General features: G+C 40.5%; 3 protein-coding genes across 4 annotated transcripts in view; all 3 read left to right on the forward strand.

Moving 5' to 3' along the window:
* Positions 1-18,419, forward strand: part of elac2 (elaC ribonuclease Z 2) — a 31,513-nt gene extending 13,094 nt beyond the window's left edge. For both annotated transcript variants that reach the window (XM_079646893.1, XM_079646892.1), the window contains 8 exons: positions 3,056-3,194; positions 3,513-3,551; positions 3,649-3,758; positions 14,417-14,516; positions 14,601-14,721; positions 16,009-16,087; positions 16,420-16,564; positions 17,987-18,419. In XM_079646893.1, coding sequence (XP_079503019.1) covers positions 3,056-3,194; positions 3,513-3,551; positions 3,649-3,758; positions 14,417-14,516; positions 14,601-14,721; positions 16,009-16,087; positions 16,420-16,564; positions 17,987-18,232 — 979 coding nt within the window. In that variant the 3' untranslated portion in view covers positions 18,233-18,419. The remainder of the gene's footprint in view (positions 1-3,055; positions 3,195-3,512; positions 3,552-3,648; positions 3,759-14,416; positions 14,517-14,600; positions 14,722-16,008; positions 16,088-16,419; positions 16,565-17,986) is intronic.
* Positions 18,420-19,197: 778 nt separating this feature from the next.
* On the forward strand, positions 19,198-21,708 carry LOC307016157 (dual specificity mitogen-activated protein kinase kinase 4-like; the record flags this gene model as incomplete). Its single annotated transcript, XM_079645190.1, has 5 exons — positions 19,198-19,227; positions 19,946-20,026; positions 20,161-20,309; positions 20,642-20,687; positions 21,450-21,708. The coding sequence occupies 5 exons, from the start codon at positions 19,198-19,200 to the stop codon at positions 21,561-21,563; spliced, it is 420 nt and encodes a 139-aa protein (XP_079501316.1). The 3' UTR covers positions 21,564-21,708.
* A 996-nt stretch (positions 21,709-22,704) lies between these two features.
* The window catches only part of LOC307016158 (excitatory amino acid transporter 3-like), a 64,477-nt gene continuing 63,130 nt past the window's right edge, over positions 22,705-24,051 (forward strand). Inside the window, exon 1 of the mRNA XM_079645191.1 lies at positions 22,705-23,113. Within this exon, the coding sequence (XP_079501317.1) occupies positions 22,987-23,113 (127 nt within the window). The 5' untranslated portion in view covers positions 22,705-22,986. The remainder of the gene's footprint in view (positions 23,114-24,051) is intronic.

Below are 24,051 nucleotides of genomic sequence, written 5' to 3' on the forward strand. Positions count from 1 at the left end.
AACAATTCAACATTTAAATGATAAAATTACATTTTTTGGGTATCCTTTTGTTGAACTGTCTGTTTAAAATTAATCGAAGCATCAGACAAAAAAAGCTTTTGAAAATATTATATTTTGATTTAGGTCAAAATATTATATTTGTAAACCTGAAGAGTCAGTGCCAGTGCCTCACCAGCCATGAACCTCACTGCAGAAGCTTATATATAGACATCTAAGTTTTCTGTGCCCCACCACTTTTGTACATATAGAAACGCCACTGACAGTTTATTATTTCCTTCCCTTGGTGTGAACATTTCCTCAACGAGAATGTCACACGCTAGTGTGAGGTTCCTTTCTATATACCAGCAACTAATTTCCACCGTCAAAGAAGAAAGTACCACAGGACAGATTTTAGGTAATTTATTATACTCAATAAATTACAGTTTAAATACTAAAATAGATCTATTTATAAAAATGATTAAAAACAACAAGGTAATAATACAAAAGTAGACAATACTAGTTAAAATAGCTAAAATAACACTCCCAGGTAAAACTGGTTGGAACCGAGACCAAGCAGAATTATTGTCTTTAAGAATACTGTCAATGGCAGAGTCCAGTAATATTCCACACGGGGGGGAGGGGCTTGTCACCGAGTCAATCCGTCAAGACTCGCTGCCTCGTCCTCCTCGGCGTCTCTCCTAGGCTCCGCCTCTCGTCACTCCTCCACTCTGCAACACTGATGCGGCGGGGGTGAGAGAGAGAGAAAAAACCCTCAGTGGCGCAGACACAGACGCTCAACAGCAATAACAGGACACAGACAAACAGCTAGGTTTGTCGGGTGACTTCCCTTTACTTAGCTGTTTTCAAGCATTGTATGTGGTCTCCCCCGGTCCCATTGCTCCCAGCGTCTCTGCCGTCTTTCCTCTGCTCTGCTCCTGGTTTCCGCTTTCCTTTCTCTTCGCTTCTCCGTTCGTTCCTCTCCTTGCACCTCTTCCTGTCTTTTTCCTCCTTTCTCAGCTGTGTCTGATTGCTTAAAAGCAAAATGCCTTGCACTATCGGCCAATGGTGCGCTATGGGGGTTTGTCCAGTCAGACGCAGCCGGTTTCAATAATGTCAATAAATGTCAATCCCAAGAAATACAAACAAGATTCACAGATAAAATCATGCAATAATCACTCCATTAAAAACCACACAACACAAGTAAAACATCATGCAATGATCGTTATAAAATCACACCTTAGAATAATGTTGATTAAAACTAAACTTGAATAAATAATTAAAACCATGCACATTTTGGGATTTCAGGCCAATAGAATACTGCCACTCCGACAAGAACATGACAAAACATGTCCCTCAACAACCTTTCTTGCCACGACTAAGACGAGACCATGAAAAAAAATCTACATTTCAATATAGTTATCAAAAGAAAAGACCAAAACAAAGTTTTAAAATAAAACATATCACTTTGTTTTCACAACCTCCCTTCTCTCTTTCTCACAAACACACACCTATCAGCCTGAGTCTCAATCCTCAGTCTTATAATGCAGTGGTTCTCAAACTTTTTTCAATAATGTACCCCCTTTGAAAAAGAAATTGAGCCAAGTACCCCCTGATCAGCAAAAAAAAATTGTTAGGGGGGAAAAGCCTTTATAAAGAGATACAGTACAGCGCTGCACTGTCAGTGTCTGATTTATGAAAACAACAACATGAGAAACATTTAAATGCTACATTTCAAATGTTTACAATCCATCACTAAATTCATGGCAAACCAATGTTAACATCATGCAATAACACTAAGATGACATTAGTTGCATTGAACTGATCTTTTCAATAAGTTGTACTTACAATTTATTGAGAAACATGGGCTTGTGCTTCACTGAGGTTCTTTGTCATTCTGACAGGGAGGCAACTGCAGTTATTACTCTTTGCGTTTTGAAATATGTGTAACTCTGGTAATATAAAACCCACACTGCTCAAACTTCGTTACTTTTCCTAAAATGTTGGGGCGTGGGGAATGAAGAGAAAAAAACATAGAGCATTTATACCTATAACCGCTCATATAAACAAATGAATAATGCTGCACTATACTTTGCGGCCACACCCTGTTGCCAAACAACGTTTATTGTTTAGGTTTCCTTTGATAAGCAGGCAGTCATATATTTAACTAGAACTAGCTGGATCTGATGGATATAAACATAAACGCGAGTGAAGTATAATTGGACGGGAGAGAGAGATCAGCTGCTGCTGAAGGAGACACACGCAGCTCTACATGATCACCTGCAGCGGTGAGCGGAGCAAAACACATACTAAGAGTTAGAACATCACAATTAGCTATTTGATCTACTCTGGAACTAGCTAAACTAGTTATAAATATGTTTATTTACTGTCGGGTCACTTATTACAGGTTCTTCAGCGAGCTGCCTGAGCTGACGGGCTGTCAGGAGAGGGAGAGGAAAAGAGAGTATCCCGTTTATTGTTCCCATTTTATTATCCAGAATTACTGTAAACTTTTGAATAAAGTAGTTAATCTACGATTAGTAGTTTGTTTAAATGTATTACTTGTTTAGTTTTTTTCATTAAACGAAAATAAATCTCACGTACCCCCTGCAGTACTCCAACGTACCCCTAGGGGTCTGCGTACCCCCATTTGAGAACCACTGTTATAATGTATCAGCAGTCAAAACTCAGTAGTGCTTTGTGTCACTTCTGTTTTTCATTATAATGGTTCTGCATATGTGGATTTTTCAAACATGTAAAAAAGTGGCCTTTTCACACAGGAAAGGCGTACACTTTGACTGTACTGTACACACCTAAAAAGTTAGTTTCCCCTGTCCACATGGCAATACTATTCCACTCACTCCATTTTCTCAGACATAAAAGAGGCCAAAGCACATGGAAAAGCTATGCTTACAGAAATAGTGCTGTAGGTAGGGATAAGGCCTTAAAGGTGAGGCAATGTAATGCATTTTGATTTGTTTTTTATTCAAGCTTTGAATAAAAAATTGATACAATTTCCGTTGCTGGAGTAACTCCACAATCAAAACAAACCCTGTCCTCATGTCCTCTCTCTGTGTAGCCCGAGTCAATCCCTGATGCTGGACTGTGGGGAGGGGACCTTCGGGCAGCTCTGCAGACACTACGGAGACGCCGTGGACCAAGCTCTGTCCAAGATCTCCACCGTCTTCATCTCACACCTGCACGCCGACCACCACACGGTAAGCAGCTGCGCGTTAATACATGTCAGAAGGGATGATCTTAAACTGAGCCGCGTCAAAATGACAAGAGGTTCAGGCAGATCCTGCGCCTGTTGTTGTTTGTTCCAGAGAATAAAAACTGAACGCTGCATGTTTAGTTTTGACTCAGAAAACAGACCCGTTTCAGACTCTTGACTTGTTCTTGTTTTATGTGATGGTCTGTCCCGTTCTTTTATAACCTCAGGGACCAAGTTGGAAATCCGTGTTTGCACTTCTACATCTTATCCCTTGGATTTGATATCCATATATAAAATCAGTCAATCATCTCTTTCCTCTTAGGGGCTGCTAATGTTGCTGTATCAGAGGGAAAGAGCACTGGTATGTAAAGGAAAAAACGCAATGAGTTCTAAAACATGGTTTACTTTTGGTCATTTAATGTTTTAGAATAACTTAAAACGATGTTTGTGTGCTTCAGACAGCGCTGGGGAAGCCGTTCACCCCCGTGTTCCTGGTGGCCCCGCTGCAGATCATGCACTGGCTCAACCAGTACCACGACTACTGCCAGGAGATCCTGCACCACATCAAGTATGTGCACACAAAGACTCCAAATATAACAATATAAACTTTACCTTTTTATTTTTCGAGACTGTTTTTTTTTCTCGCCACCTATGGCCATTTACATTTTTGGAAAAATGTACAAAGTTGCACCATAACTCTGAATGACCTGACATTTTTTTTAATGAGCATGATTTTAAAAACAGTTAAATATTAGCTTAAATTTCAATTTTTTGTTTTTCAACACCAAACTTAGTATACAGCATCGTTGGAGTGTCAGATGAGCATGTTCAGTCGATAAATATGGCCGCCATTAATGAAAACGTATTTGCAAAAAGGCGGGGCTTAGAAAGAAATGCTCATAACTCATCAACAATGCATCCAAATATCACATATTTTGGTGGATAGGTTCAGTCTGTCTTGGGGAATAGGCACACCAAAGCACTATTTGGACAATAGGGGGCGCCAAAAACACCACAAATGTATAACTCAAGAACGGATGGACGAAATACAATTTTTTTTTATAGACATACTCTGGCGGTGAGTATGAACTTATATCTAAGGTGTCGCAGCGAATGACGAATGTGGGCGTGGCCTCTACTTTTTTTTTCATGATGTGCTAAAATGTGCTTCGGAACGCAAAACTTGGGACACACGTCATAGCCCACAGCCTTTTCGAGAATGTAAAAAACTAAACAAAGATCGGAATTTTTTTTTTAAAACTGCTCAGTAGCGCCCCCTATTGTGTGGTAGTCACATATAGTTTCTCCGAACTTCATGAATTTTGCATTCTTGCGAGCACATTTTTGCAAACTCCTCCTAGGGAAATGATCGAAAAAATTCCAATCCAGGACAACTTAAGCGCATATCCAATGTGATGCAACATTGCCTCGAACGTGGAGCTCGTAGGATAACGGAGAATGTACCATGTTTGACCATTTATATGTTAAATACTGCCTTAAGTTAAGTTAAAAGTTAAAGACTTTTATTGTCATTATACACAGAGTATAACGAGATTCAGAGCGCAATTCTGTCCCGGTGTGCAAAAAATACAAACAAATGCATAACACTAAAAAAACACGGCAATAGGACAGACAACATACAATCATACGGGGGAATAAATAGTTAAAAATATTGATATGAAAATAGTATATAAATTGCATTAAAGTGTTTGTATGTGTGAGAATGATTACGGTTATTGCATTATGTGTGGTGGTTGAGCAGCCTAACGGCCCAGGGCTAGAAACTGTTTTTGAGTCCGTTTGTCCGTGACTTGAAGCTCCTGTATCTCCTCCCAGAAGGCAGGAGAGAGAACAGTCTGTGACCTGGGTGAGAGCTGTCCTTTATGATTTTGTTAGCTCTGTTGCGGCAGCGGGAGGAGGAGATGTGTTCCAGAGAGGGCAGGGGGCAGCCGATGGTTTTCTCTGCCATCCTGATCACTCTCTGCAGGGCTTTCTTGTCCGCAGCTGAGCATCCTGCATACCACCCAGAGATGGAGTATGACAGCACGCTCTCGATTGTCGCCCGGTAAAAGGACACCAGCAGCTTCTTGTTCAGTCGGTTTCTCCGAAGCACCCGCAGGAAGTGTAGTCGCTGCTGGGCCTTCTTAACTGCTGCAGTGGTGTGTGCTGTCCAGCTGATGCTCTCCGAAATGTGAGCCCCCAGGAACTTAAAGGTGGAGACCCTCTCCACTCTCTCTCCATTGAGGTGAAGGGGGGCGTGTTCTGGACGGTGCTTTCTGAAGTCTATGATGATTTCTTTTGTTTTGCTTGTGTTCAGATACAGATTGTTTGCTGAACACCACGCAGACAGCTTCAGGATCTCGTCTCTGTATGCCGACTCGTCGTCTCCCTTATATATTTGGCCGACCACAGCGGCGTCATCTGCAAATTTGATAATGGAGTTGGAGGGTTGAATGGGAGAGCAGTCGTGTGTGTAGAGTAGAGGGCTCAGCACGCAGCCCTGCGGGGAGCCAGTGCTGAGGGTGCGGGTGGAGGAGCAATAAGGGCCCATTTTCACTGTCTGAGGGACGGTCTGTAAGGAAATTAAGCTTAAGCTACTGAGACCCGCCTGTCTGCCCGGCACATCAACTCTCACACACACACACCTACAGAATGTACAACGCACACATACACTCTACAAAACACACCTATACATTGTACAACAAACACAAACAGCTCCTAAAGCATATAATAAATATCAGGCTACAGCCCTTGTATATTTTATTATGTGAAGCGCTATATGGTTTCATGAAAAATATCTACTGTTTCAGTGCGTGACATTAAGGGTTTTGGGAGATGGCCCTGTGGGCCATCTAAGCTAATTTACAGATGGCCCTGAGCCCAATAGAGATTGCCCTGAAAAATGTGCATGGACGAAATGGCACGATGGGTTTGGGGGGCCTCCCCCTAGAAAAGAAAAGATTTTTGCAGGTCTTACTGTAGATGCTGTCTGGTGCATTCTCTAGACCAGTGGTTTTCAAAGTGTGAGGCGCGCCTCCCCTGGGGGGCGCCAGAGAGCTTCAGGGGAGGCGCAGCGTGAGACACAAAAGAACGAGAAAAAGACGAGTAAAGTGACACTTGCCCACTTGTGGCTGTCTGTGGAGACCGAATTCCCCCACCTCGCCAAAAAGGCTGTAAAAGTGGTCATTCCCTTCACCTCCACCTACCTGTGTGAGTGAAGGTTTTCCGCATTGACTTTGATCAAAAGCAAGTACCGGTCAAGGCTGCAGCCAGAGGATGATCTGCGTTTATTCCTCCTATACTCATTGTTCCCACTAAAGTAGGGGTGAGTGTAATAAGGAGGCAAAGTTGACGTTCAGTGTGTTACCGGGAGCATATAAGGATTTATCCACCATGTTGAAAATGTTAAAAAAAATATGTCTTGAGAACACGGCGTGCGGAAATATACGGGTCGTGCTGCAGCTAGATGTGCCTGTCCTCTGTAAGAAGGTGTCGGCAACTGACATGCAAGGAAGAACGGCTGTCCACAAGCTGTTCCAACTTTAACAACTTTATTAACTTCCAGGGTAGTGAATTGAACATGCAATTGTAATTGGGTGTGTGGTATATTTTCATGCACAGACACGCATGTTCCACAACACACAAACTGAACAACACTCAATTTTCCGATCGCTACAAGTGCACGTTACTGATGCAATATGGTTGAGACCATTCGGGCTTATTCTAGAGGGGTGCAAGGAATAGTCCAAGTAGTGGGGGAGTTTTATACAATATGTTTAAAACGTAAAAATAAAAATGTTTAAAAAAGTTATTGTTTAATGTTTTAAGGAGGTGACGCTACTCAGCCAATGAAATCGGTGCAGTCAGCACGATAGATTCAAACACACACAGAGACACGACAAGAGGAGAGAAACAGTCGGAGTAATTTCAAATGGCGGAAGGTAGACAGCGAAAACAGAACATTTAATTACATTTTCTCTTACTGGACCTCTTTGAAATGCAATTGAATACCCCTGCATTATAACAACAACAACAATAATAATAATAATAATGATAACAGCAATAATAATTGGGAGGGGGTCGCGGCTGTTCGTATGTTCTCTGAGGGGAGGCTCACCTACCCACACTTTGAAAACCCCTGCTCTAGACTGAATTATAAGATGAAACACCACAATATTATATTGTACAATTTCAATTTTATTCTTCATTTCACTTTTTTGTTTGTTCTTGTTTGTGTTTGCTCGCTTGCATGCCCTGCATAGCAATAAGAAATACTTAAGTTGTTGTTCAAGACACTTTCCATCTGATGAAGGCAAATGACTTCCCAGATGTAAAAAAGTAGAACACATTTCATTCAGTTATAACTGCCAAAACAAACATTATTTACACTATTATGGCCCCTGTTCAAAATGTTTGTAATTTTATCTACTGTAAGTTGGTCGAATGAATGCTTCCTCATCCGGAAGCTGACCGAGCAGACCCAAGCAGCAGTCGAGAGGAGCCGAGCGCATCCGCGAAGCACACAAAATGGCGACGTCAGAGTTCCCGTTAGCCGGCAAATTTAAATCTCTTTTGTCAAAATAATTTCCCTTTAGCGCAATACCGCTTCAGTTGCGCCACTTATGTGACAGACAAGAAGAGTATGTGACAGACAAGAATAGTCAATTATAATGTCTAACACTTAATGTGGAGAAAGAGATGTCCTGTATTGATTGATTGTGCGTTGATCTGTTGGTAATGCCTCAGGGTTCCGGTGGGCATGTAAACAAATGCATAATGCTGTGCTATACTTTGTGGCCTCACCCAGTTGCATAGCGACACTTATAGTCCAGCAGGAAGGGTCCTCAGATTTTGGGATACCCCTACCCGAGGTAGAACAAATGACAACAATGATTTTTCTTATCTTTAGGGTCTCCCATTAATTAAATTGATTGTTGTAAAATTTTATTTTGGGGGGAAAAAATGTTTATTGGGTTGTTCTTTAAAACTACCCCAATCCCTGAAAAAGAGCCAAATTAGACCAGGCCGAATATGGGAAAGGTGACAAGAAAGCCCATAACTTGAGAATGACAACTCTTTTCCTCTTCAGATTTGCTGAGGTATGAACCAGGTGGCTGTCCTACATCACCAAATAGTCAGACAATTATTTAACTAAAAAAATACTGAATTATAGTCCTGTAAACTTAGCTTTTGTTTAGACGGAAATTGTACTTTTTGGTGATGGGAACATAGGACTCAATCACTTTTCACTCATTTATCAGAAAAACAGAAATCCCTAAATAATATACCATTACTGAATTGTGTAGTGTGCTATTGAACACTTACCAGTAGTTGTATGGAAATATCTGGTACAGTTCTATTGCAAATGAGATTTCTTTAGACATAGGCCTACCTCTTCTCTGATACAGTCAAATTCCGAATGGGGAATAAGTGGCATAATAGCCTATAAGTTAAGGATGCTCACTGATGATCATTATATTTGGAGAGGGAAATACCAGGTGGCTGAACTACATCACCAAATAGTCAGAATAAGTGTAACCCAATACAATAAAGTGTATTAGTTCTAAATTGCAAGCCTCTAAAACATAGGTGTAAATAGTACAGGTTTTATTGAAACTGGAACCTTAATTCAAAGTACAGTATACAATTCATCAAATAATTCAGTGAGAGGTCAAGTATATAGATACTAGAATATAATGTTAAATGTCAGGTTTCCTCAGAAACATTAGGGGAAACATTTTGACATTCTGTCAATGTGTCCCCTGGTTGAATGGCCCCATCTCCGACAATCCACCCCTTGCCAACAGGACTCCATAGAAAGGGTTTGGGTTCGGGCTGTGACACCATCGCTATCTGAAACATTGCTCTTTGTACATGTTGTTGAAATGCATCCTCTGTTGGCGGCAGATTTTCTGAGGCTTCATCAGTCCAATTTCCTTTTTTCCATATAGCAGAAGCGCCAATTCTCTTGCGACTGGCAAAGACTCTTCCAAGCTGGCAGAGAGTCCAAAATGGGCCAGATCTTTGAGCTTGCTGAGATGGGTCTTGAGATTGGTGAATGCTGTTGTCTTTCCTATTCTGTACAAACTACTTGTTGTGCTACAGCCAGTGAGTGCATGACATGCTGGTGACATCATTGTAGTTGCCGCCCAGCTTCAGGATCATCTCCAACTAAACGGCCTCTTTGAGAAATTCCAGTCCAGTTTCCGTTCCGCCCACAGCTCTGAAACAGCTCTGGTCAGGGTCACAAACGACCTGCTGATGGCGGCTGACACTGGTTTCCCATCTCTCCTCATCCTCCTGGATCTGACTGTAGCATTCGACCCTGTCGACCATATCATCCTCCTTCAGCGCCTCCAATACACCATCAGACTCTCTGACTCCGCCCTGAGCTGGCTCCAGTCCTACCTGTCTGGAAGAACAGAGTATGTCTCATTGGGAGGTGCAAGGTCCCAGACACACCCTGTCACCCGTGGTGTCCCTCAAGGGTCGGTCCTCGGGCCCACTCTGTTCACCCTGTACACTCTGCCCCTTGGCTGTGTCATCAGCCAGCATGGAATATCATTCCATTGCTACGCTGATGACACACAGCTATATATAAAGACAGACCCTATCCCACATGCATCCTCACTGTCACCATCATCATCACCGTTCCCATCAACATCCTTTAACACCTGCCTTGAGGAGATAAAGGCTTGGATGCATCAAAACTTCCTGCAGCTAAATAGCTCCAAAACAGAAACTATTTTAGTTGGCACACCAAACCAGGTCCAGTCATCCCCCATGACCCACATCACCTTTTCTGGCCAAAACATACCCCTCTCCACAGCAGTTACCAACCTGGGTGTAAGATTTGACCGACATCTGACCTTTGACACCCACATCAAACACCTGTGCAAAACCTCCTTCTACCATCTCAGGAACATTGCAAAACTCCTGTCAGATGCTGAATACCTGGTCCATGCCTTCGTTTCCTCAAGGCTCGACTATTGTAACGCTCTCCTCATCGGGACTCCTAGCAGGAGCCTTCAGAAGCTCCAATACGTACAGAACAGTGCCGCTAGGATCCTGATGAGGGTGAGAAAGTACAACCACATCACACCCGTCCTTCATTCCCTCCACTGGCTTTCTGTCTCATTCAGGATTGAATACAAGATCTCACTGCTCACCCATGATTGCATCCGTGGGAATGCTCCTTCATACCTAAAATAACTACTCACATCACAAACCTCCACACGCAACCTCCGCTCCACAACAAACCATCTGCTTCGCCCCCCCCCCCCCAGGACCAAACTCCGCACAATGGGGGATCGGGCTTGCAGCTGCTCCTCACCTGTGGAATTCCCTCCCAGACCACCTGAGGACTCCACAGACCACTGAAGCCTTTGAGAAAGGCCTAAAAACAAATGTTTAGGCAAAAGTGCAGATCTGTAATGAGGACCCATCTCTGAAGAATAACACAAGTGTTATAACCTAAAGCAAAACAAATGTCCCAAACTACAGGAAGTACTTGAGGAGTAGTGGAAACAAGACTGCACTCTGCATGTTTGTGAGCAACTTCATTGTCACTGCTGCCCCACAGAGACTACACTCAGGATTTGACGAAGAGGAGGAGGTGAAGAGCATCTGCACAGCAGGAGTCAGCAGTTTGACATCACTGTACAGTGATCAGGAGGAGGCAGTCACAAGGATGGTGCTCCATGCCATACATCTTGCAGAGTCATATTCCCGCATCATTGTGAGGTCTGATGACACAGGTGTGGAAGTACTGCTCATATATTACGCAAGCAAATACATGTTTGATTCATCTCTAGTGTACATAAATGCAGGCCAAGGAATGAGAGAGATATGTCCCCATCAACATCATATGTGAGAAAATTGGAAAAGACATATCTACTTGTCTACTAGCATGTCGTGCACTCACTGGCTGTGGCACAACAAGTAATTTGTACAGAATAGGAAAGACAATCAGCATCAGCAGGTCGTTTGTGACCCTGACCAGAGCTGTTTCAGTGCTGTGAGAGGAACGGAAACCGGACTGGAATTTCTCAAAGAGGCCGTTTAGTTGGAGATGGTCCTGAAGCTGGGCGGCAACTACATGTCTAAATGTCTACCAGCATGTCATGCACTCACTGGCTGTGGCACACAAAAGTAGTTTTACAGAACAGGAAAGACAACAGCATTCACCAAAGACTCCAAAGAATTGGCGCTTTTGCTATATGGAAAAAAGGAAATTGGATTGATGTGCACAAACTTGGATGAACTGAGGTTCATAATTGCATCAACAACAGATGCAGCCTCGGAAAATCTGCCGCCAACAGAGGATGCATTTCAACAACATGTAAAGAGCAATATTTCAGACAGCGATATGGTGTCACAGCCCGAACCCAAACCCTTGTTATGGAGTCCTGTTGGCAAGGGGTGGATTGTCAGAGATGGGGTCATTAAACCAGTGCTATTTACAAAACCCCCAGCACCTACAGAAGTGAGAGACATTACTATTTGTATTGCAAAGATGCAAAGTGTGGAGAGAGTGGAAAGTGCAAGTGCCTCTCTGTTGGCCTTCCCTGTACGGAGTTCTGCACCTGCTGTGCAGAATGTCAAAATGTGTACCCTAACGTTTCTGAGGAAACCTGACATTTAACATTATATTCTAGTATCTATATACTTGACCTCTCACTGAATTATTTGATGATTTGTATGCTATACTTTGAATTAAGGTTCCAGTTTCAATAAAACCTGTACCATTTACACCTATGTTTTAGAGGCTTGCAATTTAGAACTAATACAATTTATTGTATTGGGTTACTCTTATTCTGACTATTTGGTGATGTAGTTCAGCCACCTGGTATTTCCCTCTCCAAATATAATGACCATCAGAGTGAGCATTCTTAACTTATAGGCTATTATGCCACTTATCCCCCATTTGGAATTTGACTGTATCAGAGAAGAGGTAGGCCTATGTCTAAAGAAATCTCATTTGCAATAGAACTGTACCAGATATTTCCATACAAATACTGGTTAGTGTTCAATAGTACCCTAGACAATTCAGTAATGGTATATTTTTTAGGGATTTCTGTTTTTCTGATAAATGAGAGAAAAGGGATTGAGTCCTATGTTCCTATCACCAAAAAGTACAATTTCCGTCTAAACTGAAGCTAAGTTTAAAGGACTATTATTCAGTATTTTTTTAGTAAAATGTGGCTCTTTTTCAGGGATTGAGGTAGTTCTAAAGAACAACCCAAAAAACATTTTTTCCCCCAAAATAAAATTTGACAATCAATTTAATTAATGGGAGACCCTAAAGAAAAGAAAAATCATTGTTGTCATTTGTTCTACCTCGGGTAGGGGTATCTCGAAAACTAAAGCCTTTTTTGAGGACTTGCTGCTGGACTATTATTGTTTAGGTGTCTTTTAATAAGCAGGTAGTCACATCATTAGCTAGAACTAGCTGGATCTGATCGATATGGACATAAACGCGAGTGAAGTCTAATCTAACGGGAGAGAGAGAGATCAGCTGCTTTTGACGAGTCGACACGCAGCGCTGCATGATCACATACAGCGGTGAGCGGACAAAACTCACACTTCAGGTTACAATATCACACGTAGCTATTTCAATTACCTCTCAAACTACCGAAACTAGTTATAGATATGTTTAGTTTTACTGTCGGCTCACTCATTACTGGATCCGCGAGCTGCATGATACTGGCATAATAGATTGCCCGATCGGGCAACCAGCAGGTGAGGCTTCATTGCCCGAGCTAAATACTAGATGGCCCCGGGCCATCGGGCAGTCCTTAATGTCGAGCCCTGTGTTTATTTGTAGATATCTCCTAAAGCCTACAAATAAAGTGTGAAATGTAGGCCTGTTACATACTGTATATCATTGAGCGATATATATTATCGTGCTTTCTGCACTGACCTCAGTAGCTCTTCTCACTTTAAACATCGCGTCAAAAGGAAAGCAGTTGTATTAAAAAAGAAATAGCCTAACATCCAGGGGAGATGTGATTAGTAAGTAACAAACGGTAAAGGGCAGAAAGTCTGATTCACATTTGATCATCTTAAATAACTTATAATCACAACAGGAACAGTTTGCAGAGCTGTGCTTCGTTGACATAAGTCCAGCCATGCGTCACGCCTCTTTTAAACACCACTGTTAAAAAAAAAAAAAAAAAATGCAATGTAATGTTAGCTGAAATCTACTCGGGAGAATACATCAGTGTACCCTCGGTTATAGCTCCTCCAGAGAGACTCCTCTCTCCTCTCTCCTCCACATCTTTGTACCCTCGGTTATAGCTCCTCCAAAGAGACTCCTCTCTCCTCTAAATCAGTGTATCCTCGGTTACGGCTCCTACAGACAGCCTCCTCGATAATCGATCCTCGACGAGCCTTTAGAGAAATTTGTTTTCCTTCGAGACGGCGCCAACATCCGTTTCTGGGTCGTTGCTGGAGGACCTGGGAGTCTCCCGGCGTCTGCTTGACGCCGGGACGACCGGCTGCCCTCCCCGACGGGCGCACTGACGCGAGGGCCCAGTCATCACTGCGCGCACTTCTGTGACCGCAGTTTTAATTATTATTATTATTATTATTATTATTATTATTATTATTATTATTATTATCATCATATGACGTGTGAAAAAGTTATATCCAGTTACATGGCGATATTGCATATTTAAAAACTGTTTATTTGCTGGATAAACTAAGGACTGACTAGTTATTTTATCTACAGTTTCTCAATGGAAGGTTGTGAAATATATATGTTTTGTTATGTACACATGTGAGTATTACAGCCGCACTGCCAGCATGGCTTTAGGTTGGTGTTCTGTTTTTATTCTCATGAACTGAATGATTAGAAAGGCCAACTGATTCAACTGAAATAAATCTCTGAAAGACTTTTGGAACCTTATAAGCATGGAAGGAGCAGAATGTATTGATAGGGAAGATACGTTTATGTGGTAGAATAAGATCATTTCTGGATTCAAATCATCACGGCTGCTTTCCTTTGTAATATGATATGATGTTCACTCAATATTGATGCCCTGGGTAAGTATCTTGAGTTTATATAGATATAAAGAAAGGAATTTAAAGAAATAATTCAAGTTTATTTATGTTCTGCAAAAACCATGTACTGATGCATGTTTCTGTTTCTATGGTTCCCCTATGTTTTAAGTAGAAACACGTGTATGAAATGAATCACTACAACCCCTCTGTTTCTTGTTTCAGCCTCATCCCGAACACATATCTGTGTGCCGGTGCTGAGATTCCCAAGCAGAGGGTAACGTCGTTCATCCAAGCGCTGCTGAGGAAGAACGATCTGGATAAGGTGTGTTACCGCTGCATTTTCCAATATAAAAAGCGGCCCAGTTTATTTGAAATATACTCATATTTTGTGTTTTGTGTTTCTCAGTTCCAGACGTGCACAGTGCATCACTGTAAGAACTCCTTCGCCTGCAGCTTCACACACACGTCAGGCTGGAAGCTGGCCTTCTCCGGCGACACCATGCCCTGCAACGCCTTCGTGCAGACCGGTCAGTGACACTCAGAGAAACGACTGCACGAGGGGGGAAATATGCCATAATGTTGTAAAATTGTTGGATAAATAGACATAAATCAAAGGGGCCTTATTATGCTCTTTGGGGTTTCCCCTTTCCTGTAGTGTGTCCTATCTCTGTGTTTCCTCCAGAGGGAGTTTCTCTCCCACACACTTCAACCTCCCACTCCCCCCTCCTGCCTGCAACGCCTCCATTGGACTCTTTAGTTTACTTCCGTAACATAGTGACATCACTACATAACACTCGCGCTTCTATTGGCTAGCTCTCAACACATTGTACATGGTAGGCTAAGGGGCGGGACATCTCTAAACGGCTGACCAATCACATTAGAGCCGGCCAGCTAACCAATCAGAGCAGACTGGGCTCTGGTTTCAGACAGAGGGGGAAAAGAGGTGCTGCAACACAGGCAGTATGAGAAAAATAAAGACCTTTTTGAACAATAAAGAATGGAGACATGTCACAGTAGAGGCACAAAATACAAATATGAACCTGAAAATTAGGATTATAGGGCCCCTTTAAAGTGTCCTTGGATCTGCTGCTTTTACTATAAAAAAAAATGTCTTTCTTAAATCAAATAGGGCACCAATTAAAAACATAGCAAATCATAGATTGTTCTACTGATCCTTTCTTTAAATTAATTAAAGAAAGTGAACAATTATTTAAAAAATATTCTAGTAAATAAAAAGGCAAATCACAAAACCAGAACGAACACACAAAAAAGTTAGAGACCGCAACGCAAGGCGACAAGAGTCCGAAACCAAACATTTCTTAAATTTTGAACTTACAGCCCAAAAATGTAAGGGCACGACCACATAACATGGCCATATGTCCTACAGCTATAATGATGCATGATATTAAAGTTTCACTCTGGTGCATGCACAGCGACCTACGGTATGTAAGAGCAAAATTGAGTGTATGCTTTCAATATCCCAGAGATATAAGGTTATTTAGCTGAAGCTTGAATACACGGGTTGACTGAATAATTTATCAGATATTTCTTAATGCTTTCGATCACTCTCGCAGCTGGCAGCCTCCCTAATGGCTCCCGCGGGATCCTTCTTCATTGACTCTTCTTAAATTGCTTGACTGGATTCTGTCCAAGCAAAGCCTCCGATACGTCCCACGCCTGTTCATTACAGACGGCTCGGCAAACAGGGCGCGTCCATGTCTTGATTACGCCCGACTACCTGATTGATTTCCTGCGGGACAGGAAGTTCTTCTCTGTGATGCAGGCCCTCTGAATGGTTTGTTTTGATTTTGCAGGAAAGGATGCAACCTTGCTGATCCACGAGGCAACGCTGGAAGATGGGATGGAGGAGGAGGCCGTGGATAAAAAACATAGGTGAGAGAAATAAAGTGTCACAAACTGCCTCTGCAGGGCTTTAATGGTGTTTTTGTAAATGAATAAAAAGGCAGTTAGTCAGGCAACATAATAAAAGCACCTAGTTGACTCAGTTTTGAGTGCATTGTCAAACTTCTCCACTTTCCACAGAAATTGACATTGATTTTTGCACCGGTTTTAGTGCCAGAGTGAGAGTCTGTCTTCACCAAAATGTCTTTATGTCCGATAGAAAAGCAATATTCCCATGGTCAGTTTCCCCCTGCAGCTCTTTAGTTTCAGCTTCAGTGAGGAGACAGTACATCTCTGACTCTCTGCTCCATGTTCTCTGACAGCACCACCTCCCAGGCCATCGGCATCGGCATGAGGATGAACGCTGAGTTCATCATGCTGAACCACTTCAGCCAGCGCTACGCCAAGATCCCTCTCTTCAGCGAGGACTTCGACGACAGGGTGGGGATCTCCTTCGACCACATGAGGGTACGTGTCACTGTACAACACCATGGTGCTCATTATAATCACTTAGTCATGCACACGAGGCAGCGTTTCCCCTTTATGTGTGGAAGAGGAGCAGTTATTTTGGATTGGATTTAAAAACTAAAATATTTCAATTTCAATTTCACATTCATTTTGAAACCTTATTGCTAATAATACAATACAATACTAAAGGGCTTTGTTGGTATGACCACATTTGAAACATAGTATTGTCAAGGCATTCCGCACAAGGCGTTATAATGTTAACTGCTAATATGTCTACAAAAAGACAAAGCAAAAACTCCCCACAACAATGGAACCATTTGAAATAATAAAGTAGCACAATATACTTTTTTACTCTTTTACGTCTTATTTTTTTGTATTGTTTATTTAATTATTTGTTTGTAATTATAGTTGCAACTAATCACAATGATAGCAGGATACACCCTGCATGTTATATCTTAGTTAAACCCGGATTGAATGTCTCTCATCTATGCTTTGTGTCTTTAAAAAAAAAAAAGATGACAGCCATCTACTGCACTGAATCACACATTCATTTCAGAGTTGAGAAGGGTTTTTTTCTGGCATTTTATATACTAGCATTTAGACAAAGTTTTCAGTTGTTTATATTCAACAGAGGTACAGTATTTTCGTATTGTAATACAAAACAGATTCTCTCTGTTGCACAAGTATCAAAAACTTTTAAACCAGTATCCAAATGGGAGATTCCCATTCTTGTTTTTTCTAATCTAAAATCAGGAAACTTTGCTAGTTTTAAACATTAATAACTTTAAATATGCAAACACAAGTTCTGAGTTGTATTATCCTATAAGAACACAAATAAATACAATATATGAAATACTGTGGGAGCACTTTTCCATTCTCTCTGGCTTCACAATTATACCTTCATAAATGTGTTCCATGAGTGAATCATCGCTTATCAGTCGACATAAATACATACCTTGTAGAATACACAAGCATTAATACAAAACATCCACAATAATATACAGTGTTTGTTTAAACAGTTGAAGGTATATTCTAACTAAAGCATTTGCACACAGCCAGTTTATTTTTATAGCACCACTGCCAAACTAAGTCAGAAAATGTCAAACAAGATATGACACGATAAAAGGTCAATTAGACAATAATACACTGTGGAGCATAGCAATGACGGTACGGTAAAAGCTATGCTAGTGCTAAATATGGTGTATTAAAAAGGCAACAAGAAAAGTTTTGAGCCTCGATTTAAAGAATTTCACACAATAAATTGTCTGCAGACAGTTTACTTGCACTCCTGAGCTTTATATTGTTTTCTTCCACTTCTGAGTCCCCGTCCTCAAGTACATGAAGATGCTTTCCTTTGTTAAAAGCCACTGGAGTTACAGTATATATCACCCCATTTACTTTATCCACTTTCTTTTTGTTTAGATGTGCTTTGAGGACTTTAAAATCCTTCCCAGGCTCATCCCAGCTCTGAAAACCCTCTTCGCCGAGGACATCGGTGAGATGGAGGAGAGGAGGGAGAGGAGGGAGCTGAGAAACCCGAGAGGAAGCAGCTCAGATCCGTCCGGCGAGCAGAATATGGCCGACGAGGGCCGAGGTGCCAAAAGAGACCAGGAGGAGGCAGCGCCGCGCAGCGTGGAGACCAAGAGGCTGAAGACCGTCTTAGGCTGAGGGATCAACTAACAATTTCCCTGAGAGAACTCTTGAGTTTTTTTATTTAAATCAATTTGAGTTTTTGTGTGCTTGTGTGGTTTAATTCGAGAAAAATCATGTATATTTCCTGCAATGCGGTGTATAAAGCTAAGTTACAAATATAGTTTCTGTTTTTCATTTAATGAAATAAAGTGATACCACACAATCTGTAGTTTTCTACAATTATGTCTTAGTCACCAGTGTCAGAGAAAACAAATGACACAAGCTGTCATGTAAAACATTAAAGAAAATATATATTTTAGGCCAAAAAAACGTTACGATACAGTTTAGTTTACTATAAGATAGCTTATGACGTTTTGTTCGGACTTTCCCCCTTGGGATGGACTGTAATGTCTTCAGTCATCCCTTCTCTTCCTACATAGCATCATAATCAAGTTGAAAATGTAAGTCTTACAATTTATTTTCTTTTTAAGGTTATTTAACCTGGACCAGATTACTTTGTAAGAGGATGAGCAGTGTAACAGATGTATAAAGAAAGGGCAGCCATCGTCCCTGTTAGGCTTTTGATTGATGAGGTTTGAACAGCTGAACAAACAATGGATTCAGGATAAACCATATTTACATTTTAAATTCCCATCAGACTTGAATGTATTTTGTGTTTTCTGCTGATTAGCAAATGTTAACAAGTTAAACTAATCTGGTGATCATGATCATTTGCTGCATACCAAATTGAACTTTTCTTTTTAAACTTTGAACACAAACTGCATCTGCCTTTACAACAGTATTTCTGTTGCACACAGTATGCATACAGACGGGGCGTAATACTTTGTCATAGCATACCACCTCATGCTCAAATATCTGCAGCAATGGGGTTTATGGGTTGGATTTGCCTAAAAATAATGATTTTATTTTACAAATTGCACAGATATAATTGCATATTGACAATAAGAATTACACTGCAAAATGTGTAAGGGCAAACAAACATGCGAGAGATTGTTATATGCTGGAGTCAGGTGATTTAAATGTATCAATGAAAGGAAGAAGTGTAGGCTACATGATAAGAAGGGAATACAGTTTGAATAAAAGTAATAAGTACAGTGTAACACTGGAGGGGTTTGTGCGTTGTATTTAGTTTGCATCATTTCTGTAAATGCAGTGTTTTTTTGTTGTATTTGTTTTCAGGATTTGTTTGTTTTTCATTTCAGGATTTGCAGCTGTCTCCTGCTAATGTATGCGTTTTTGGCCGTTGTTCCGCGTTTGCACCTGCCGGCCACCGTACAAACCCCTAATCTTATTAACAACATATCATATCTCATAAGGTTGTTTATGTTCAGCTTTATACTTCCCTTTTTTTAAGGATGAAAAGATGTGGAGGTTTCTGTTAATGCTGAGAAAGTATTTGAGGCTTTAAATGCAACACACAGTGACATCTGGTGGTTTGCTAAATGTACAGCAGCACTTCACATCACCAGTTATCTAATATACTGTATGTGCTGTAAAAATACTTTTACAGTAGGATATTACTACATGTGTTGTACAAAAAGCCTAAATATAGAATAGACATTGTTTTTGTTATTGCACAAAGTTTATTGACATGTTGTATTGGTGGTGCATTCACACATATCAAACAGTAGGAAAAAATAAAGCAGAATACAAAATTAAGTAACTAAATGGGGATTTAAGCCTAAGCATGTTGGTTAAAGTGTCATCTGTTTCCTGTTTGGATTTCAGCCCGAGCGAATAGACCCCAGTGCGTCTAGGCAGGGCTACGACGTCCGCTCAGACGTCTGGAGTTTGGGAATCTGTTATAGTGTACAATTAAAGGAGTTTTGGAATAACTTCAAAGGTTGTCTTCCTGTCAAGAAGCAAGCATTATTATTTTACACCTGCTTTTGTATCTGCAGTTTTCCTTGTATACCATATGTAATGGCTATGTTGTGTTTCAGTACGAGCTGGCCACAGGCAGGTTCCCCTACCCGAAGTGGAACAGTGTGTTTGACCAGCTGACCCAGGTGGTGAGGGGGGACCCCCCACAGCTCTGCAACTCTGAGGAGAGGCGCTTCTCTCCCAAATTCATCTCCTTTGTCAACGTGTGGTGAGGAAACACTGCTGGGAACACATTTTGCACAAATCTGTTTAGGGCTGTACTGAAGAGTTAGAAGCTTTTAAGACACACATTCAACGCTTTATTTCAAAACCTCATTAGCATTTCTAAAGGAAAAAAAAAAAGTCATTCGGTGCAGACCTGAATATGTTACATTTGTAAAAATTGAACAATTATGTTTGGAATTTAAATGATGTTTTAATATCAGGGCATTGTACCTGTTTAGACTCCAGCTGTATCCTCTGTCCTGCTGGTGGACAAATTACTGAACTGCATTCCTCTTCCTTTTAACACTTTTTTTATATTTTCCGTCCTTCCTCTAGCCTTACAAAGGACGAGTCAAAAAGGCCAAAGTACAAAGAGCGACTGGTAAGTTCTGTAAACATTCATGAAGTTCTAGAAAAAGGTTTAGAAATGTATTTTACTCTGTTCAAACCAGGCAGTGTTTTGTGAATAGTCTTAAACATGTGGAAAAAATGTAACTTGAAGGTGTTAAGGTTTGAAATATGCTTTAATTCTAGCAAACACCCTGAACAATTCGTGAATTTCAACAAAATCTGGTGTTTCACAATCACTAGTATAATATCTATTTGTTATTTTTGGCAATTCAGCAACATTTTAAAAATCATTTTTTAATCATACAATCAAAGTCAATATGAACAGCTGATAAAAAAACAAAGTGATATTATATATTGACCGCTGAAAAGAAGGGTGCTGAAAACAATTGAAAATACATTTATATAAACAATTTGAATGTGCCTTTCAAATAACAAAACAAAATAATACATTAAGTTAGAATAAACATGGGAAATGAAATATAGAAAATATTTTTAATATATTATCAATTACAATGAATGTATACTCCAAGAATCTGGGCAATTGCAAATACATTTATAATGATAATTTATATTTGATTCTCAAATTAATAAGCACATTAATAATTAATCTAATAATGCAACAAATTCATTAAATTAAAGACCTCAAGAATCTGGATATGTTTGGTTAAGTAACCTTGAAAGTGTTTGAATTTACTCTGAATAAATATGAACTTTGGTGGTTGTTATTTTAATTGTATGTTTTGTAGGAGGTGGTATTTATCTATATCTCTTCTTGTTTCCCTGTCCACTGCAGAAAGATCCGTTCATCCAGATGCACGAGGAGCGCTCGGTGGACGTCGCGAGTTACGTGTGCCGGCTCATGGATCAGATGCCGACGTCTCCCAGCTCACCGATGTATATGGACTGATGGCACGACAAGACACACAAACACAACTAAATATTCACCATGCAGTCTGCAACAATAGATGCATTAAAAAAAAGAAGAAGAAGAAAACAAAACAAATCCTTGTGTACATTTGCTTGGTCCCCTTATTGCAGTGTTAAAAGAGAATTGTAAAGCCTAAAAAAAAAACACACCATTTGCAATAACAGTGGTGTTATGTCTGTATAATATATCAACACTTCTGTTTCTCTCTTGTTCACAAATACACATTTATGTAAGTATGATAGCAGCTGAATCAAAAATCATCTAAATGAGGACACATCTCAGTGGTTAGTATAAAAAAATAATAATAATAATGTGGAACTTGTATTTATATTTGATTTGGAGATTCTTCAACATACTGGAATCATGCTCTTTTGTGAATTGTCCCACCTCTTCCATGTACGTAACTGAAAGCATTGTGTTTGGTATGTTAATGGAACTTTGCTTCTCTGGGTATAAAGCAGTTTAAAGCGTGTTGGTGGGCAGAATCGTGTTAGACCTGCAGTACGTGCTCAGGGCCTGCTTCCCTCGCTGTACAGTGGACTATAGGCTGATATATGAATAAAGACGGAGAGGAAGTGTGTGTTCTGTCTCGTGTTTTTCCCCATTCATTGAACATAATTAAGGCTTTATATCATTTTGTTTAACTTACAGCAATGCATTATTGTAGAGATTTGATTTTTAACTTGGTACTTCGTGAGGTTTCAGTTCCTTCCTGGGGACTGCCAGGTACTTGGCCCCCACTTCTCCCCAGGCTCCTTGTACTTTTAACTTTTTAACTGATTTGAACTGGAAAGGAAGGGTATGAAAAATGTATAATCTGAAAAATAACTAAAGCTACCAGAAAAGTAACATAATATAGAAATGTTGAATAATTAATTTAAAAAAAAAATGTGTCTCTATTTGCATTGTTTTTTAATTATAAAGAAAATAATAATAATTAGCTTTTTTGTTATCAGCTCTCTACTAATAAATATTTTAAATAGGTAATTTCATCCCTTCATTTTATTTGCATTTTTTTATAAGGATAAACTTTGTTGATCTCAGCTCCTGAATTGTGCTGTGTATTGCCTGAATTCTTAGCCTGGAATGATTCATTTATCTTTAGCAAAATTAGGTTTTCATTTTTGTTTCAATAACAAATGACGGAAGAGAGTTGATAACAACTAAAAACATAGACGCATATTTAAACAACTAGGAAAGTGCAATGAGGGAGAAATAAATAATCTTAACCAAAACAGTTGATAATGTCGAATTTAGAACGCATTATATTGCCATGGTTACTCCATTCAAACGTGGTTTTGAAGCGAAACGGCCGAACGTTGGTGAATATTGACAAAAAAAGTATCTCATAACAAACAGTTCAGCTTTCTTGATAGTTTATCTTTCTATAAAGTGAGTGAAGATGGAGGAAGCCCCGGAGCAGGCAGTGACCGACACCAGCAGCAGTACCAGCGGCAGCGGGAACGCTTTCTTCCACTACGTACGGCATCACGTCTTCCTGCTCTCCAGCCTGCTCTCCGTCGCCTTGGGTGAGTTCAACTCAGGCCGGAGAGCTCATTGCAACTTAAAAAAGAGTTTTAACTGAATTATAAAACTGCTCTTTCAACGTTTTAAAACTGGCTTACACACTTTAGCTGACTTCGGTTACTTGTTGTATGTCTTATCGTTGGTTTTATTGGTATTTAATTTCAGTTGCTTTGTTACTAATCGTGATGGGTTGCGCAGTTAAACTAAATGAACGGTGTATTTTTTTTATTTCCAATAAGAAACATACTCAATTTCATTGTAATTAAGTAGCTAAATGTACTCAATTACTGTACTAAAAAGTAAGTTATTATAGGTTAATTTAGCCAGTAGTAAAACAAAGGTAATAATTTAAGGCATTACGAGTACTTTTACTGTTGGTACTTAAAGTGCATGTTAACATAAAACGCCTGATTCGGTTGCCAGGGTAACGAATCTGATTTCTCCAGGTTAAACAGCTCCCTCTAGCGGACGGTCTGAACCATTGCATGTTATGCTTTTCTTTATTTAGATCAGGGGTGGGGAACCTGCGGCCCCCGGGCCGTATACGGCCCGCGAGACCATTTGGTACGGCCCTCGAGGTAATTTATAAACACAGGCAAAAAAGAAAAAAATTAAAGAAATCTAGACCGCAAAAAAATTAAACAAGCGAGTGCCTGTTTTTCCTGGCCAAGGTCAGGGTCCTTGAACACAACACGAGCCTAACGTGTCATCACGTGGTATGTCTCGTCTGACAGGGGTGTATTTCTGACGGAGAGCACCATAACGCCGTTCCGGCACTTCCAAAAATGTCAGTACCCATAAGGAGCCGTACACATGCCGCAGTTTCTGCGTGGCTGTGTCTTTAGTTGAAAGCCCAGTGGCGATCTGTTCTTCTGTGATACTGATCATAAAGTCAATAACTTTGTTGTTATTAGCATCCGGTTAGCTAGCTATGCTAACG

The sequence above is a fragment of the Notothenia rossii genome, assembly GCF_949606895.1.
Source record: "Notothenia rossii genome assembly, chromosome: 8".
Classification (NCBI taxonomy): domain Eukaryota; kingdom Metazoa; phylum Chordata; class Actinopteri; order Perciformes; family Nototheniidae; genus Notothenia; species Notothenia rossii.